General features: G+C 47.5%; 1 protein-coding gene across 2 annotated transcripts; it reads left to right on the top strand.

The window, feature by feature from the left end:
- Positions 1-549: 549 nt before the first annotated feature.
- On the top strand, positions 550-18,772 carry PANK2 (pantothenate kinase 2). 2 transcript variants are annotated; one of them, XM_055795321.1, is made up of 7 exons: positions 550-828; positions 11,218-11,570; positions 12,631-12,884; positions 14,094-14,270; positions 14,499-14,622; positions 16,999-17,124; positions 17,582-18,772. In XM_055795321.1, the coding sequence occupies exons 1-7, from the start codon at positions 636-638 to the stop codon at positions 17,630-17,632; spliced, it is 1,278 nt and encodes a 425-aa protein (XP_055651296.1). In that variant the 5' UTR covers positions 550-635; the 3' UTR covers positions 17,633-18,772. The 2 variants fall into 2 exon arrangements, with proteins under 2 accessions (XP_055651296.1, XP_027632987.1); XM_027777186.2 differs by lacking the exon at positions 550-828 and having other exon boundaries at positions 11,287-11,427.
- Positions 18,773-19,999: the final 1,227 nt, after the last annotated feature.

Raw genomic sequence — 19,999 nt, forward strand, 5'->3', positions numbered from 1 at the left:
GCACTGCCGAGGGGCGCAGGCGGGCATGGCGGGGGGCCGTGGGCCGTAGAGCCCCCCTATACCGAGGGGGCCAGGGAGACCTCGCTGTCTGCATATGCAAATGATACGCAAAGCAGCCCCCCGCGCGGCCCAGCCCAGACGGGCCTACTGCGGGCTTCCATTCGGGCCCACTTCTGCGTTGCCATAGTTACCCGGCCTGTCAATCAGCCACCTTTCTCCCGCCCCGTCCAGACAGCCGCCTCGCATCATTGAACAACTGCCGTGCCATTCTCTTCCCAGAGGAAGCCCATAGGCCAACGCCGTGTGATACAGTCCCGCCCCCGCGGGCGCGTTAACTCCCGCCCGGTACCGAGACGGCGCCTTGGATTGGGCAGCAGCGCTTGTCACTATACACAGCCGAGCGCGGGGGGAGTGCTTGGCGCCCCACTGCCGTCCAGTCTGTGTCATCCATTGGCGAATCCGCCTGTCATTCCGTGCAATGGAGGGCGCGGATTGGGGGCCCTCTCACAGCCTAGCCCGCCCTCCCGAGGGGCCGTTTGGCGCAGGCGCGCTGGCGGCAGTGGCTGCGGCGGTGGCGGCTGTGAGGAGCGCGGCGCAGCGGGGCGGGCGGCCCATGGGGCCGGGCCGTGCTGCGGATGGAGCCGCTGCGCAATGGCGGCGGCGCGGAGGAGAAGCCGCGACGGCGGGGGGCGGCGGCGGACGCCGGTCCCCAGCGGCGGCGGAGCAGCGCCGCGGCGGGCGTTGACAGCGCAACGGGGCCGCAGCCCCATGAACGGGGTGGCTCCGCCAGCCGCCAGCGCCGGGACTCCGTCCGCAAGAACCGCCCGCGTGAGTGCGGCGGGGGGGACGAGGTGGCTGAGGTGGCCGCGGGGTCTGCGGCGCGGGTGGGGCCGCCGGGAGGGAGGGGCGAGGCCATGGGAGGGGGGCGAGGGGGAAGGGGCGGGGGCGGGGCTTATGGTAATGAGGCGTGGTGGGAGGGGCTACGGGGGTGGGGTCCGAGGGGGTGGGGGCGTGGGGGGGAGGCTGGGGAAGGGGGCTCCCTATTTCCTATTTTGTGGGGAGGGTGGGTGACGGGGGAGAGCCACCGTGGGGTGAGGCGGGGGAGGTGGGGGGTGGGACGGACACTAGGGCAGCACGGTGGGGTGGTGACACGGGCCAAGCATGGCCGGTTCGGGGACAGTGCGGTGGAGACATGGGGGGTGATGCCATGGGCGGTTTCGGGACATCATGGTGGGAACATGGTGGGGGTGCTGAGATGGGTGTCTTGGGGACATCACAGTAGGGACACTGTGGGGTGATGACATGGGTGGTTCACGGACATCACAGTGCAGAATGGTGAGGTGGTGCCATGGGCGGTTTGGGGACATCATGGTGGGGACACAGGGAGATGGTGCCATGGGCGGTTTGGGGACATCATGGTGGGGACGTGGTGGGGTGATGACATGGGCAGTTTGGGGACAGCATAGTGGGGACATGATGGGGTGATGACCTGGGCGGTTTGGGGAATGTCACAGTGAGGACACAGTGAGATGATGACTTTTCCAGCATGGCTGGTTCGTGGACAGCACGGTGGGGACATGGTGGGACAGTGGCAAGGGCTCAGCAGGTTGGGGTGGGGATGGGACAAGCAGAGGTACAAGGGCTCTGGGATATTCAGGGTGAGACAGTGCCTGGCCCGGTGGGGCAGGACACAGAGGCTGGGGCAGGTGCTGAGGTGCCTGAGTTGGGCACCTTGGATTGCAGCAGGATTGAAGGTGACTGGTGAGGACACTGGGGGTGGAGAAAAGGGGACAGAAGGACAGACGGAGGGCCCAGGGTGTGCAGCCAGAGCCGGGGGCTGAGGGCTGTGTGGCTGGATTGGTAACTGGTGGAGGAAAAGCAATAGAGAGCAAAGAGAAAGGTGTAAATTTTGGGAGGGGAGAACCGTGCAGATTTGGCAGGGACTGGGCATGGACCAAACCAGACTTTGCGAGGAAAAAACCATCCCCTGAACCATGTTTTTAAACGCTGTGTCAGAAACGGTCCGTGGAGTGAGTTAGGTGCAAAATGGATGGCAGCCTTCATTTTGGCAGCAGCAGGAGCTGCCGTTCAGGTGCCTGTGGCTGGTGACTTACTTCAGCCATGTTTGAAGTGGAACTGAGTGGTTATTTCTTTACTTGCACTGGAGTCCTTCCTGCTGGAAAGAAATTGCCGTACCCTGGAATTGAAAATGCATCAACGTAGTTCCCTGTTACCTGGCACAGCTATTGAAAGGACTTCAGCAAATGAGTCCCGGCTGAAAACAGGAATCAAAATTCTCCTGCTTCTCGTAGTGAGACTCTTGTCTGTTGGCTGGCGACACTGAGATGTTATTGTTACTGTATTAATGTAAAGTTTTATATAGTGTTCTTTCTCTTTTTTTGATTGCTGGGGGGGGGGGGAAGGGAAGCTTCTCTTTTGCCCCGTCTTTGTGTGAAAAATAGGAATTACATATCAAAAGGCTTTCAAAGACATTTACTGAGCTGGATGCTGCCTGCGTTACTAATTTCAGGCGAGTGCAGCTCAGCAATGCGAATGTAGTGTCAGCGTGGGTGTGCTAACCTGCATTCCCTTTGCCTATCCCTTCCTTTCGTTTCCAGATCATGCTGCAGGAGTGGTCCTGCAGCAGGAAATTATTCTAAAGTTGGTGTTAAATAACTGAGGTAATTGCAGGGGTTTTGCTTGCTGAAGATGTAATAGGATGAAAGAGAAATTTAGTAGAGGGGTGTAAGGGCATTAGCAGTGGTGAGCATCCCGGTGATTTAGATGCAGCAAAACCAGCTTTGTATGTGAAAGTCCACTTATGTGGCTGTTCTAAGGAAATCACAGCAAAACCTACCTATGGGAGCTGTGGGGATGTTAGAGATGTGCTCGTTAAGAGGCTGCAGTCGTTTGTAGGGAGATTAAGGAGATCTCTGGTATGACAATTAGTGTGAACTTAGATGGAGCTACGCATTAGGTGATCATACTCTTCTGCCTTGCTTGCAGGCAGTTTCTGTGTCTTCTAGGGAAAATGTAGATTAAACTTGGCTGTTGAGGTTCTGGTTTGTTGCGGTGAAGTTAAATGCAGAGACTGGTGTGGGATACTTCCAGGGAAACAGGTGGTGTGGCAGCTTCCAAGGCAGGGTTTGGATCCAGTCTGGAAGGTCAGCGTAGTGTGATTTGGGATTACAATGTAGCCTGTCTTTCCTAAATGCTGCTTGCGATAATTGGAAGAGAAATGTGCTGGAGCAAGTACATCCCTTAATAGGGACGGTGTCTGATGTCAGACTGAATTACATTTTGAAGTTAAAAATGCTTGATCCCACCTTAAGGAAGATTCAAGCAAGCCTAAACGAAAGCAGACCACTTAATAGGCGTGTGATCGAGAATGTCCTACTTTAGCTCCCACTTGTCTGCTGCTGGTATGTGGCAAACAAGCTCAGTGACCTTGAGGCTTGTCTTGCCTGCCTGCGCTGGCAGATGCCCTGGCAGATGAGCCCTGCTTCCCCAGGAATGAAAGGATTTCAGCAGGCTGTGATTCAAGCTTGTGATCTTTCTTCCTCCCTTGTCCTCTCTGTACCAGTAGTGTGCAGCGAGGGCTGTTTTGCTGCAGACTGAAGGGTCTGAGACCAAGCGGAATTAGATTGGATATATCTGAAATAACCTGTACAACAGTTCAGCTGATGTCCGAGCTACGTGCTTTCATGCATTGCAGGCTGTTAAATGTTTCTTGGTTAAATGCTTCATAGGAAATAAAGAGCTTTACCACAGACACTGTGATTTTTAGTATGCCACAGGCAAAAGAAGGAGAAGTCAAGGACACCAGTGCTCTTGGAAAGGAATGAGAAGTGTCCCTGAAAATGTGAAGCAGAGATTTGTTGGAGTTGCTAGCTGCTTTGGAGTATTATGTTGGTGGGGTGCAAAGGAGGGCTTGACAGTATTATTAGTGCAGGGAGAAATTATAATATAGAAAAAGCTTAATCAGCTCCAGGGACAATACAGAAGAATTCCTTTCTGGTAATGAGTTACCAGTACCATTATTGAAATCTACACTTAAAAACTGGACTGGAAATACCCTGGGTGACTAAAGAGGCTATTCACATTATGTTTAGCATAACTGTGGGATACCGAATGGCTGGCTGTGGGTAGCGTTAAGTGCCAGGCATAAAACCTCTGATGACCAGATCATAATGAAGTATCTTCTGTCAGGTTCATGCAAAGACGTGATGTACACATTACTTTAAATTCTCAATACACACAGTATCCACGTAGAGGTACAAAGAAAATATGGTTTTGGCAGCTACTTTGCAGTACAGAATTTAAGCTTTGATTTTTTAATACCTTTTTATGTTTCAGAATTGTGTATGAAATGTGAATTCCTAGCCTATTTTTAGAGATGGGAGGATATGTAGACTCAGTGTCACTTTATATTAAATGCTGATGAATATATTTTTTTCTCGCAGCTGTAAAATTTCTATTGTGGTATAACACTATTAAAATATAATGTTTAATATTTTAGAGTAAGCATAGAGATGCTGTCATACACTCAACTAAATCATCAGTCTTCGTTGTTCTGCAGGCTAATCTTTTTAGCTTCTGATATAATTGGCTCATAACTTAAGGATCAGTCTGAAATACAAGTTGAGCAGCTTGTCCTATGAAGAAAACCACTGTAGAGATCTGTAATTATATCACCTCTTTCATCTTGACAGTTCTGCAGCTTTCAGAATAAGTGTGTTGAGGGGTTTTTTTATTTATTTATATAGTGTCCAATTTAATAAAGTAATTTACATAAAAAATAAAGGCATTATATTTTTCCTGCCCCAAAGAGCTTACAGTCTAGCTCTAAAATGAATTTGAAGACGAAGGGAGGGTGGCAGCTCTTGCTGTGGGAACACATAGTATCCTTGAGCTCTTCTGTGTGTGAGGTTATCTAGTACAAGCTGTAAGTCGTTAACCTTGCAGGCTGGTCTTTTGTTTGTTGTGTATCCATAGGTCTGCCTATTAGAAGAAGGTTTATTTTAAAGACAAAGCTGTATGTACGTTGTGCATATGAAAATGTATGCATAGAGCTGCTTTATAAAAGTGTCGTGCTCAAGGAAAGCAATACTTTGTCAGGCCAAAAGCTGAAGAATTTTTTTCATGGCAAAAAAATGCTTTAAGATACTTTATAACTGCTGCTGCAGTATGTTGCAGTAGGAAGCAAACGGAAATAAGGCTAGTTGTTCTTTTATGCCTGATGGGCTGAGCGGTGCCACAGTCTTGCCAGTTCCTTGTGCACCTTCTTTGTACCCCTGGTGCTTTTCACACTGAACTCTGCTGAATTTATTTTGTGTCTTACACAGTGTTGGAGAGTGGTGTTACTGGCTGTCATTGTGCCAACAAAGTAATATAGAGACCTTCTTTAAGGAAAAAGACTGTAGAAGCTTTTGAATGGAGAGCACTTCTAGCTATGAGAAGAGGATTTCCTGCTTTTCTTGTGAATGTCCAAACACCCAGGGAGAGACTAAACACTTCTCAGAAGGTGCTGGGCAGGAGGAGAGTCCAGAGGTTTGTACTGCTGTGCTCTTCCCGTGCTCTGCCTACAGGTTTCTTACCCTCTCCATCATTCTCTGGCTGGCAAGCGCCTGGAAAGGAGAGGCGTGCCAGGCTTGCTCCCAGCATGGAGGGCTCCAAGTAGCAGCAGGGAGGTGGTGAAGAGAGGCAACATTTGCATTTTCTGCCTTGGCCATCTTCTTGCACTGGTTATTTCAGCAGAACCTTCTGACTGAGAAAAATCAGCCTCCAGGCTGCCCAGCAGCTCCTGGATGCCACCAGTTCTCACGCTGCTCTAGATCTGCCGTCTCCTGCAGCCGCTCTCTTGGAAAAAATGCTTTAGAGGCTTAAAAGGGAGAGATCTTTGGATGGTTTTCAACTGCACTGCAGATGCCGGGAAAAATCAGTGTTTTAAGAGAACTCTCAGTAGCAGATGGTGATGGCATTGATCCAAGAGAGCTTCCTCCTTCCTCCCTTTGAAGGCATGGATTTTTCTAGTTCTCAGATATGGAAGAGCTGTCGTTGCCCTGCCTGTGACTGCCCTGTCGTGTTGGCTGACTTCCTGTAAGTGTAAGGTGTTGGGGGGGGGAAGGTTCTCCATGTTGTTAAAATAATTTCCTCCTCTTGTTTGTGTGCCACACCCCTTTCCTGCAAAAATGGGTTTATAGGGGGAGTTTTGTCCCTGCCCCAAATTATTTGAGTGCTCCGTGTAGGCTTTACTGCGTAGAAAATCTTTTCCAGTAAGATAAAGAATTACTTAATTTTGAGCTAGCACGCTTCTTCCGTGGATTCTTAACCTGTGGTGGGATGTATATAACGAGAGATCCATAATTAAGAATCATGTGGTTTAAGTTAATTAACTTAATAGGCTATCTTTTCGAATTTATCCCTGGTGACTTACTGAAGGTATAGCTGAGCTGTTGGCAGATGGAGAGCACCAGCTGCTCTGTACAGAGGCTTCCTGCAGCTGGTGCTGCACGGCTGTGTGAAGCCAGCTCCAGCCTGAGGTTGTGTCCCAGCTCAGGGGCTTGGATGCTCCTTTTGGGGCCAGCTGGGATTTCGCAGGGCTAGTGCTCAGTGAAGACTGGTAAGCCCTGAGCCCAACCTGACTGCAGTTTACACCCAGCTCTGCAGGCATCATTCCTGTTTTCCCATTAGCCGTGTCTTCTGGGATGCCAGATGGTGGATAACTGACACGGTTTAACCCCACGCTTGATATTCTGCTAGTCCGGTAGCAGCTATAACACCTGAATAAGAAGTAGATTTCTATATATTAAAAAATTGGAGGTCTTGAGGGCACTGAGAATGAGCTGGGATGAAGTTTTTAAGGAGCTGCTATCTTTTTGTGATGAGGAAAGCTTCCTAAACTGACGGACTGAGTTGGTGCTTCTCATGCCCTAAAATCTGGAAGGTTTGTGTCCCTGAATGTAGGAGTTTGGGGTGTGAACTTAACAAGCAGCTTTAAAGTCAGCTAGTGTTATTCTGCTGAACAAATGCATGTAGTAGCAGCTGAGCATCTACTCTGAAGTGGAATCCCGTTAGCTTGTGATGAAGCAGCCCGTACGGCATTTTCAGTTATGGGGCTTCAGCAGGGCACCGTGCCGTAGTTTTTCTATGCTTTGCTGCTGCAGCTCAGTCAGGGCATCTCCAGCACCCCGTCCTCTGCTCTTTCCCTGTTTTTACCCTTGTGTAGCCTGGCAAAGTGAGTTTGGGGGAAGATTGCTGTCTCTAAATACAAGAGTGGGGATGCTTAAAAAAAAAAAAAAAGTGCAGGCTTCATAATGCAGGAACAACACTGTGTGCCCTGACAGGAACAAATATATTCCAGAAATTTAAAGGAAATTTCCCAGCATCAGAACAGGAGCTTTCTGGAATCAGTCCCTTAATAGTCAGAGCAGAGATGACAAAGCAGCCAAGTGCTTTTAAGAGCAGGAAATTTGTGGAAAGGTAGTCCAAGATGTCAGTGACAACAGACAGGAGAAGGCATGGCTGAGTAATGTGGGAAGCCTCTTCCTGTTCCTTTCCTTAGCTTGTTAGTTTTCCAGCCGAGTTTATGCAGTATTGAAAAGCATAATGCATGTGGGGAAACTGTTTTTAGTGATCCTGTATGTGAACTGGGTATTTAAATAGAGTCATGTTTACCAGTTCCAGTCACTGGAGGGACTGGAGCAGCAGCAGAAGGCTCTGGTTTGGCTGCCAATGCCCTGTTTTTACCTGTGTGACTCTGATGGTATTTTCATTCCTTCTTTTCTCAATAGCAGGGCATGATCCTTGTTCAAAGTGTTTTTCTGTGGTACTTGTTTGATAAATCTAGGACTTTGGTTCAAAGAAAGACAAAACACTTTGGGCGAGGGAGGTGTCCTATTCTGCCATTAATATGGGGACTGCTTACAGATCATAGAATCCCAGAGTGGTTTGGATTGGAAGGGACCTTAAAAGATCATCTAGCTGATGGGCAGAAGCCACGGGCAGGGACACCTTCCACCAGCCCAGGTTGCTCCAAGCCCCGTTCAGCCTGGCCTTGCACACTGCCAGGGATGGGGCCAATGTCTCGCCACCCTCACAGTATGTAATTTCTTCCTGATACCTAATCTAAGTCTCCCCTCTTTCAATGTAAAGCCATTCCCCCTTGTCCTATCACTACAGGCGCTTGTATAAAGCCGCTCTCCAAATTTGTTGTCAGCCCCTTTAGGCACCGGGAGGCTGCTCTAAGGTCTCCTGGGGCCTTCTCTTCTCCAGGCTGAACAACCCCCACTCTCAGCCTGTCTCCACAGGAGAAGTGCTCCAGCCTCTGACGATCTTCCTGGTCAGGTCCATGTCCTTATGTTGAGGACCCCCGAGCTGGAGGCAGCGCTGCAGGGGGGTCTCACCAGAGCAGGGCAGAGGGGCAGAGCCCCTTCCCTCGCCCGGCCGGCCACGCTGCAGGGGATGCAGCCCAGGGCACGGGTGGCTCTCTGGGCTGCGAGCGCACAGTGCCGGGTCATGTCCAGCTTCTCATCCACCAGCACCCCCGGGTCCTTCTCCTCAGGGCTGCTCCCAATCCATTCTCCTCCCAGCCTGTATTTGTGCTTGGGATTGCCCTGACCCATGTGCAGGAGGATCCTGTACTTGGCCTCATTGAACTTTATGAGATTTGCATGGGCCCACCTCTCAAGCCCAAGTCCCTCAGGATGGCTTCCCTTCCCTCCTGTATGTCAACTACACCACACAGCTTGGTGTCCTCGGCAAACTTGCCGAGAGTGCACTCAATCCCAGTGCCCATGTCACTGACAAAGATGTTAAACAGTGCTGGTCCCAACCCCTGAGGAACACCACTCATCACTGGTCTCCACTGGCTGGCTGTGCCATGTTGGAGATGGCTTCAGGATGCCATTAGGAGGACCTGTGTACAGATGTTTACGTTTAAGGTGTTGGGAAGAGCAGGTGAGTGAAACAAGCAGATGTTTGGTGTTTGCTGCCCTGATGCCTGCCGTGCAGAAGGGTGTCTGTCTCCCTGTTGGAGTGGTCGTGGTCTCTCATTTCTGTCTGCCAGCTCAGCTGATGTTGCCTTGCTCCTCCACAAGAAGGCCCTTTCTTTTGGGCGTGCAGAAAACCTGGGGCTTATCCTTTCTGCTTTTCCCTTCATTTATACTCTGGGGTCTTGGACTCCTTTTCCCGTGAGGGTGCTCCTCCTGGTCTGCTGTTCCCAGGGATATGGTTCTCCTGATTTTACGGGATCAGGCCCAGGCAGCCAGTGCTCCTCTCTTGAGAAGTAACTTCACTGTTTAAGTTTTTGTGGCACTCTTTAATAAGGTTTTCACAAGGGAGTCTTGAAATAAGACATAAATGCTAAACTTTACTCCAGTCAAAGGCCTTGGTAGACTTTCCATCCTGAAATGCGGATAGTTTGCAGTTCTGAAATTAATTTGAGGAGTGCAGAATGAGAAATTGTCATGAGAAAAGTCCTTGAATTGCTCCTGCTTTCTGCTCCTGCTTGCTTTCTCTCTTGGGCCACGATTCAGATTTTTCTCTCTTTGTCATTCATGAAGTTATTTTTACATCTGTTCTTGTTTGAAGTATATGCGTTGGAAATAGAGAGTGATTGGGATTTGGATGTGCCTCCTAAAATAGAGTTTGCATCTTCTTTCAAGATTTCTTTTGGTGATGGTTGGGGCTGGCCTGTATGTAAACACATAAAAATAGCTCAGTGGTTTAAAAATAACGTGGGTAACTGATGGCTCTAGCTGCTCCTGCGGAACTGTGATGCTCGGAAAGGGCCTGTTTTATCTCCGCTCTGTGCAGCAACCAAGTTAACCTGTCGAGGAGAGAACGCATCGTCTTCAAACATGCGCTTGCCTGTTGGCTTTGTGGCTTTTCAAAGATCATTTTCTTTGGGAGTGAGTCCCCCTCCTGACCCTGAGCTGATTTCTTTGCTGTTCAGCTTTAAGTGATGCCTCTGGGTATTTGGGTATTGCTCTTCTGACTGCTTTGTGCTGCTGGGGCTGGAGTGGCAGAGCCTGGCATGCCCCTCGTGCATGGGCAGGGCGAGGGGCCGGGCAGCATGCTCTCGCTTGGGCACTTCTGCATTCTTCTGCATTTGGGGGGTGGCCGCTGCTTCCCTACGCATAACTGGAGGGATAGCCGCTGTCAAAGGGCAGTAGGAAGAGGGCTTCTTTGTGTTGCATGCTTATCTGTCTGCAAATACAATAAGCAAACATGTTTGCAAAAATAACAGTAGCGTGTTAACATGCCTGTCTCTGACATGTAAGAATTTTACTAAAACCTGAGATCCTTCTTTCCAGAGGAACATTAGTAACGTCTGTGCTGCATTCAGGTTTATTTTCTAAACATTCATTTTTTCCTTTGGAAAAAAACCCTGAGGTTTTAATCCTGCTGCCATAAGCCATAACATGTGGCTACATTTTTCTCTTTGCTCTGGAGCCTGTGTATCTTGTTAGCTCTAGCCTATCATTTAGCTCATTAATAGTAATATTAATCTGTTCCAGTTCTCAGCTCTAATCGCAGATTCCATCTGATCAGGGTTTTCTCTTGATCTTTTCCAAGAAGCTCATTATCTAATACAGCTGTAAATGTTGCTGGGCCTGACACTAATGCATATTTTGTACCATGGGGGAATGACTAATAAAATAATCCAATTAGACATTTGGTTTTGTCTCCCTGGGGCATCTTAGATTACTTGTCTACCTCAGTTATGTGTTGTAATTAGTTAACGTTTGTACATCCCTTTGATGTAAAAGCACTGGTATTATCCTTGGCTCTGGCTCTGGATCAGAACTTTATAAAAGAAATGCCTGGGGATTAAAATTGCAGCGGTGTCTAGCGGGTGTATGGATACTGTCAGGCGTGTGCTGTGTGTTATCTGCAGCGTGGTGGTGGTGTAAGTATTTTGGGTATTGCATATCAAACGCTCAGAGCTTTTGAACATGAGGTATCTCAGAACAGGAGTTGTGGTTTTGTACAGAGGAGTTTCAGCCACACTTGTCGAAGACAAACCAGACTACTAATGTTTCTTTCTTCCTTTTCCACTTGAAAATGAATAGATCCATTGGGCCTGCATTTTGCAGTCCTAGAGAATTGCATTAATTAATTCAGTTTATAAGTATTGCTGGTGATATGACAGTATCATACCCTGTTTCTTTTTTTTTTTTTCTTTTTTTCTTTTCCCCCCCCCCCTCTCTTTAGTCTTTCCTTGGTTTGGCCTGGATATTGGAGGGACCTTGGTCAAACTTGTTTATTTTGAACCAAAGGACATCACTGCTGAAGAGGAGGAGGAGGAAGTGGAAAATCTCAAAAGCATCCGCAAATACCTGACATCAAATGTAGCCTATGGATCTACAGGCATCCGGGATGTGCATCTTGAACTAAAGGACCTTACCCTGTGTGGACGTAAAGGCAATCTGCACTTTATACGCTTTCCTACTCATGACATGCCTGCTTTTATTCAAATGGGAAGCGAAAAACACTTCTCAAGCCTCCATACTACCTTATGTGCCACGGGAGGTGGAGCGTACAAATTTGAGCAGGACTTTCGCACAGTATGCATTTTTGGCTTCTATATGATTAGGATCTGGTAGTGAAATTTTTTTAAAGCTTAAACCTAGAAAACTTTCTCTGCAGACTCGAAAACTTCTCTAAATCTTATCTTTGGAACAGTGTACCTAATGGAAATTAAGCTTGGTTCAGGAAACAGCATGTGGAGTCAAGTTCGCATCTCCAAATTAGGATACTTTCTTTCCTGAAAGTGCATGTAACACTCCTGTAACGCTAAAATTTATCGCTAACTTCCATGGCTTGTGCTCTCACAAGACTTCCGCTATATTATTAATCTCTGATTATGCTGATCTCAGTCTTGTGGGTTTTTTTTCTCATTGCTGTCTTTCACAGGCTTAATATATGTTTTATTGTTCCTTTGCTCATGTGGTTTCATTTCTAATGCACGTGTGGGTGAGCTGATTGAGGTTCAGTCAAATTTGGTGGTAAGTTAACTGAAAGGAGGTTAGTGGTTGGGATTTGACATCATCATGTGGCTTCATTGTAAGTTTGATTCTTGTTCATAAGTGAAAAACATGTGTGATAAGTACTTTGTCTAACCAGGGCTTGAAAAAATGCAGCAAATAAATGGGCTTTTTCTGCAATTGAGGCTGTGACATGAGAGGAAAATAATTTCCTAACTTCCTCCTTTCTTGGGGTATGTTATGTGATGGGTTTTGGGATATTTTTTTGTTGCTGTTGTTAAACTGTTAAGTTCCTTTTCACTTTTCCTTGGTTTTTGTGCTAGTGCTGCAGAGTCAGGGCCTAAATCAGGCCCATGGAAGTTGATGGTATTCACTCAGTGTCCATCTGTGGATCCAGTTGCTCGTCTCCTCCACTCTTCCATGTCTGCACACTTTTGGGCCAGGGTAGTTAGCAGTCGTTGTGCATGGAGAAGGATGGAGACCTCCTGTGATCTGTACCTCTTTCTGAGTCACTGCAGGCCATAATGGAGATAGCTGAATTTAACTGGCAGTGAATGCATTTTTCTAGCCCTGAGCATAAACACTTCTGATCCCTAGCTACTTGTTGAATATTCATCTTTCTTCTATTTTTTTCCACCAGATGGGTGACCTTCAGCTTTGTAAACTAGATGAACTGGATTGCCTTATTAAAGGAGTTTTGTACATTGATTCAGTTGGATTCAATGGACATTCAGAGTGCTACTATTTTGAAAACCCAACGGATGCTGAAAGATGTCAGAAGCTCCCATTCAACTTGGAGAATCCGTATCCTCTCCTTTTGGTGAACATTGGCTCAGGGGTCAGCATTTTGGCTGTGTATTCAAAAGAAAACTATAAACGGGTAACGGGCACCAGGTGAGTGCTGTGTGGGGGTAAATTGAGTTGTATTTTAGAGTCTGGGATTCATTTCTGCATTGTAGATGACATTTGCAGGGACAAGCTGCAGTAGGTGGTGAGCTGAATGACAGCTTCTGCTTTTACTGCAGTCCCATATCTCTGCCAACAAAGATCCCTCCTGGAAGAAAGAGTGGGAATTTCATGTTTTGGTCTCTTTACTGCAACCAGTCACTTTAGCAGCTTTTATTTCAGTTGCCCTGCTGCCGGAATGGAGGTGTTTTATTTGCCATCAGAGAGATCCCTCATACTTTGGGATTATACCAAATACACTCCTAATGATCATGTTAACAGCTGTTAGCTTTGATCCTAGTGGTAGAGATTTGCATCCTGACTTCCAAAAGTTACCTTGTTTTGGTGGAAGGGATGTTGGCACCGCAGTAGTTCCCCAGACAGTTGCTGGGCTGCTGCAGCTATCCTTCTTGAAGATGTGGCTCTGGTTGCCAGGCAAAGCCAAAGAGCTCTGTGGCTTTAAGCTTTCCTGAATTTCCTGATAGTTAGCAATAATAATAATAATTAAAAAAAACCACAGTACAAATCTTAGTCTTATTATATGTTGTTATTATATGTGTATATAATATATATATATTATATAATAACATATGTTATTATATGCTGTGCCCTAATACTCCATTATCCCTGAGGACTACTATTTATTTTAAGATTGACTTCTCTGAGTCCTGGGAAGAAGGTGGAGATGTAATTTCTCATTTAGAAACATGCCCTCTGCAGAAGGCTGTGAGGGCTTGGGATTCCTTACAGGCTGTAAGATATTGGAAAGTAACAGATTTAAAGAAAACTTCCAAGGTGGCTCTTGCTGAGAAGAGAAGCAGCTGAAGGAATGGGGCAACTTGGGCTAACTCAGACACCTAGCTGAGAAATCTGGGCTTTCAGTGGAACAAGCCATTTCCTCTTTTTGTCCCTTTAGAACAGGGGTCCTCAAACTACGGCCCACGGGCCAGATACAGCCCCCCAGGGTCCTCAGTCCGCCCCCCGGTATTTACAGACAGAACCCCCCTGCCCTCCCCCGCCAGGGGTTGGGGGGGGAAACCAAGCAGCCGCAGATGACTGCCTGCCACTGCATCCGTGCGCCAGCCCCCTGGTTAAAAAGTTTGAGGACCTCTGCTTTGGAAGCAAGGTGGGTGACTTTCATTTTGTTTTATGTTGCAGCCTTGGAGGGGGAACCTTTTTTGGTCTCTGCTGCCTTCTTACTGGTTGCTCCACCTTTGAAGAGGCCCTAGAGATGGCGTCCCATGGAGACAGTACCAAAGTGGACAAACTAGTGCGGGACATTTATGGAGGAGACTATGAGCGATTTGGATTGCCAGGCTGGGCTGTAGCATCCAGGTAATGGCTGATTTCTGTTTTTATTTTCACTGGAGATTCTGCAAGGATGAAAAACTGGATTTGTGTGTCTGAGGAGAGCAGCCATTCCTTCTGCTGTTATGTTTTAACAGATCTAAATTATCGATAGCAAAGCTTTTTAGAGTTAGAATCTTTTTGGTTAAATCAGCAGTTTCTGTTTTCTAGAATTCTGATGCAAATGGACCTTTAACCCAAAAACTGTCTTTACAGCTTTGGAAACATGATGAGCAAGGAGAAGCGGGAATCTGTCAGCAAAGAGGACCTGGCAAAGGCTACTTTAATAACCATCACTAATAACATTGGCTCCATAGCACGGATGTGTGCACTTAATGAGGTATTATGGGGAAATCTGTTTCCTTGTTTCCTGTCTAAAGCATCACTTGTGTGCTGCTGTCACGCAGTGTCTTTCCCTGCATAGGCTTCTGTAGGTGTGTGTTTGTATTCGTTCTCTTGGATATTCAGTAAGTTATAATTGCTTCTTTTGGATTGTTCAGTAAAATTTATCCTTGCTTGTCTGTGTAGTTAGAGCCAGATTGTTGTGCTGTGAACTGAAGAGCTGTGAATTAATTAGGGGTTGGCTGTTGGTCTCATTAGGTCCTCTGCTTGGTCAGGAGTTAAGCAGCATCTCTGCAGTGGTTTGAGGAATGGCAGGTGTGTGATAAACTACAGCTCTTGTGATGGTGGAGAGAGAAGGAAAGGTGGGGTGGAAGGGCATAAAGGCTGGATACCCTTCTTGTGTTGTTTTTACAAGTTGCTCTTGATTTCTTGGTCAGGCTCCACCACTTCCACAGCTGATCCTGTATCTTTGTGCTTTCAGCTTCTTTACAGTGCTGCCTTGTTGCATTCATGTCAAGCAGCATTGTACAGGGCTATGAAAGAACAGAGACATGCTCTCCACTTCTTGCGGAGCCTGTTCCTATGGGATGAGGTAACAGGGCGAAGCATCCCCCCGACTTCTGTTGCTGTTGGCAGATGCTCGCTATTTACCTTCGCTTATGGCTGAAACTGGGCAAGAAATATTATAAACAGCCTTGGTCACAATGCATCTGCTGAGTCCTCACTCTGGAGTACACAGTGGAAGGCAAAGAAGGTGCTGAATAGTTAGGGGAAAACGTTAATGAATGTGGGGATGGAAGGAAAATCCATAGGGCGTGAGCGAAGGAGCAGGTAGGAGTTGATCCTGATTCTTTGGTAAGAGAAGAAACTGAAAATTATTTTCATGTTGGAGAACAAGAAAGCTTCACAGTTATCACTTGGCTCAGGAGAGCTATTTTGGGATTGAAAAGTTTGGCTGGAAGTCTGCTTGGTCGGTCTTTTCCTTTCAGAATTGTGTTGGTTATGGGTTTCTAAATTTTTTTTTCTTTCTTTGTTTCAGAGTTAACATTAGGGTGCCATTCAGCTTTTCAAATGATGGGTCAAAGGCTGGAGACGAGGGGAGAGAGAGGAGATGGCACTTGACGATCAGTGTTCCTAGCCAGTATAGGGATCTCATAGCAAAACATCAACTGTTCTATTCTAATTCCTAGTCTAGAAAGGCTGTAGTTAGACCTCTGGATTTCCAGGTAGTGCACAAGAGTTTGAGAAAGAGCCTGGCTTAAAATGACCTGGCTGGTGCTGCTGTCCGACAGAGCTGTTGGATGTTTAGAATGTTCTGCAGATCCTGCCTTACACTTTCAGCAGTCACTTAATTTATAGAATCATAGAATCATTTAGGTTGGAAAAGACCTTTCAGATCATCAAGTCCAACTATTAGCCCAGCACTGAAACATGTCCCTAAGTGCCATAACTGTCTTTAAATACCACCTGGTCCCCAGGCAGCCTGTGCCAGCGCCTGCCAGCCCTTTCTGTGCAGACATGTTCCCTCACACCCAATCTCACCCTCCCCTGGCGCAACGTGAGGCCGTTTGCTCTCGTCCTGTTGCTGGTTCCTGGGGGGCAGAGACCGACCCCCCTGGCTACAGCCTCCTGCCAGGCCGTTGCAGAGCCACCGGGTCCCCCCCAGCCCCCTTCTCTCCAGGCTGACCCCCCCGCCCCCCCAGGCTGGTGCCCCAGCCCCTGCCCCAGCCCCTGCCCGGCTCTGGACACGCTCCAGCCCCTCAGTGTCTGTCTGGCCGTGAGGGGCCCAACGCTGAGCCCAGGCCCCGCGGGGCGGCCCCACCAGTGCCCCGGGCAGCTCTTTCTGTCTTTTGGTGCAGTGTCTGGCCGCTCCCAGTGCAGTTCCCCACCATCTCACTTCTCCCTTTATGATCTCATCTTGCTCTTTCGAATCGTGTCTTGCTGCTGCCAGACCCCAAGCCAACTCGGTGTTGCCTCCTGCTTGCAGATTGGCTCTTTTGGGTCCAGTTTTAAAATTTCAAGTTCAGAAAGCTGCAGATGCATTACACCTTTTCTCTCTGCAGCTCCCATCCCCGCTCTACTGAAGCAATTATGCTTTTTAGCTGCCAGAACAGCTATTTGGGGTGATGCAGTTTCTCTGGATCTGGTTGCTTTAGTGTCAACTGGTGACTTGTCTATGCTTTCAGCTGAGTTGGTTTTCATCAAGTCTCACCAGAAAATGGATTTGAAAAGCTGCATGTGGCATTTTTAAAAGGCATTAAAAGTGTAACTTCTTTTCTTCTTACTGTAAGGTTTGGTTTTCATCATTGCAAGCAGCAAATGGAATTTAGCCTTAATGTTCCATTTTTTTTTTTTTTGGCCTTAATACTTGCAGAACATTAATCGAGTGGTGTTTGTTGGCAATTTCCTTCGGATCAATACAATCTCGATGAGGCTTCTGGCATACGCCTTGGACTACTGGTCAAAGGGACAGTTAAAAGCACTTTTCTTGGAACATGAGGTGAAATTACTTTTTTAATTTATTTTGTCTTGTGGCAAATTGAAATCTTTGGAACGCTCTGGAAACAGCCGTGTGGAGCCTGTAGCTGCTGTTGATAGACATTGTGTGGCAGGTTCCCGTTCCTTTGTTACTGTAGGCACAGTTACTGCACTGCCCAGTGTAGGGTCAGAAAAAAAACATGTCTGTTGTTCCAGTAGCTAATACCAGAATTGTTTACTACCAGTTTCATCTTGCTTGTGAACTTTCTTTTCAGACTATTGACAGTATGGACGATTCTGTGCAGCTCTGCTTTCCAATGCGGTGATTATAGTTAGAATCTATTTTGTAATATCCCTGCCTATAGTTATTTCTGTCCAGTGTCCTTTATAAGTTGTGAAAACTACACTGTATCTGTATTGTTCTTGTCGGTGTATGCCCACATTTGAGTTTTTAATAGACATTCCTGTCTGCTCTTCAGGGTTATTTTGGTGCGGTTGGTGCTCTTCTGGAACTTCTGGATTCAGCCTGACGTTGTGCAGATTCTCTACGTTGGACCTACAAAGTCAGGGTGCTTCCCAGGTCACTAAGCCCACGTTTCGCTTCAGAGCAGCCATTCACAGACTGTTAAACTAATTCTGCATGACCTAATCAGAAAAGGAAAGGACTGTTGAGTTTCTGTCTGTAAATAGTTGAAACTAATCTTCAATTACAACGCAGGTTTGTAAAGGAGCATGTATGCAAATATGCTGACCGAACGTGGCGGCTGTATCTGGAACATCGGTAGGGCGTTTAGTCACTTCCATCAAATAGCCCTTTTTATGTATGTTCTACATGTTTAGTGATGGTGATGTAACAGAAGACGTGCACTCTGTTCCTTCCGTCAAGATTCCTTTGAGTGCTGAATGTCTACACAGTTCACAGTTTATCGAGTTGAGCTGCAGCGGTTTGTACTCCACAGCGTCGCCTTCTCGCTGTGCTGTGCGTTGTCTGTAAGGGGGAGAGGCCACCAGCACAGCCCTGGCACGCAGAAGGCACACGGATCGCCTCCGTCTCCTCTGAACCGTACAGCGGCCAGGCAGACACCCTGGTGCTGCCAGTAAGGCTTTATTCCTGTTACTGCAGTTTCTTATCTAAGTATACTAGAGATGAAAGGTAAGGCACAAATCCTGTGTCTCAGGTTGATTCTGCTTTCAGGCTATAATGCTTCGATACAGACCATAATACCCTTTGGGACATGCCGTAGTGCTGGCATAGTGTTAGGAGCGTCTGTCAGCCTCTGACCTTGAGATCTGCTAAAAGCAAATTTCAGTATGAAGTAGTGTGGGGGTTTGTGTGTGTGTGTGTGTGTTTTCTCTGTTGTAAAACTTGGCTGCATATAACTATACCAAAGAGATTATGGTGGGTTTTTTTTCCAGTCATACACTTGGGATTTTCTCTGTAATGTTCCATTTTACATTTATTAATTGCTAAATGACTGTAGTTTCTGGGGGGGGAACCTCTCCTTCCCACATGCATGCTGTACCCTTTGTTTTCTCTGTGCATGCCATCTTGCATACAGCCTGCAAACTGGGTTGCTGCAGCTTGGAATTCCTAAAGCTATTGTACTTGGGGGGACGTGGGTTTAGAAATGGCTTAGTGCACACTGAATAAACGCTCTCAAAACCACAGAGATGCTGGTAGTGGACAGCAGTTTAAAAAAGAAAAGTAGCATGCATATGGTTTGTAACCTGACCTTCCTTCCTCGTGTCTCTGCCTTGCCCTGCTCGGTTCAGAAGTTCTTCCCGGGCTTGGATCTTGCGCTATAAAATGAACAAGATCTGTGCTGAGAAGGGTGTCGGTGTTCTCTTTGCCGTGCTGCCGGTTATCTGGTTATCTCGGTGTAACCGCGCTCCGGTCAGGGAGCATGGAAAAACTGCTCTTCTGAAGAGCCATCTCAAGATGATGCCAGCTGAAGGGAGATGCTCCTTCAGAGCATTCCCGCAGTTTTGTGCCCCGGCTTTCCAGCTGCTAGGTGTAGCGGCCATCCTTCCATGAGCAGGGTGAGGCAGTCTTCCGTGCAATGCAAGTGCAGATCACCGCAGTTCGTATTTATCGGGGTTTATCCCAGGACATGGAATGACTGTCTACCAACTCAAACACATCTTTTAAAGGCATGGTTTCTTTTCAGATAAGTTGATTTTCAGCTCTCCAATCCCGGTGCATGTTTAGATGACAGATCGCAGCACTGGGCGGCCCACGCTGGTGTGGTGGCTTGTGGTTTGGCTGCAGCTACGTACAGCAGAGATACAGCAGCTCGCGCCTGGCTCTGCTCCTTACTGCAGCCCCAGATCCGAGGTGCTGTGCAGCTCACAGGGTTGGCTGTGTGGCACCTGCCTCTCTTTTGGGCCTGAAAAGGGAGGGAAGTACGATTCAGAAGTTTTACTCTTTGCTAGATGAGGTGCTGTGTGAAAAAAGCCTGTCCCATCAGCTCTGCTGGGTAGGTGTTCCAGGCAGCAGAGACACCGTAAAGCAAGGCAGTTTCTAAACATCAGTTAACTGTGGGCCTGGAACATCCTGAATACATCCAGTAATTTGACAACAACAATAAAATGGAGGGGAAAAGAGAGCAGTGTTCACATGAGAGGTGATCTTTGCTGCATGCTGTCCGTGGAAGAAAATTTTTGTGCTTTTCCTGCAGTATAGTGCAGGTTTAGTTGTGTCCTGTTCTGTGTTCAACGTAATGTGGTGTGCTTTTAGAGGGAAGGAGTTTGAGCAGGATAACAGCAGCATGGTTTGGGTTGGAAGGGACTTTTAAAGTTCACCCAGTCCCACCCCCTGCCACGGGCAGGGACACCTCCCACCAGCCCAGGCTGCTCCAAGCCCCGTCCAGCCTGGCCTGGGACACTGCCAGGGATGG

Source organism: Falco peregrinus, chromosome 2 (genome assembly GCF_023634155.1).
Source record: "Falco peregrinus isolate bFalPer1 chromosome 2, bFalPer1.pri, whole genome shotgun sequence".
NCBI classification, from domain to species: domain Eukaryota; kingdom Metazoa; phylum Chordata; class Aves; order Falconiformes; family Falconidae; genus Falco; species Falco peregrinus.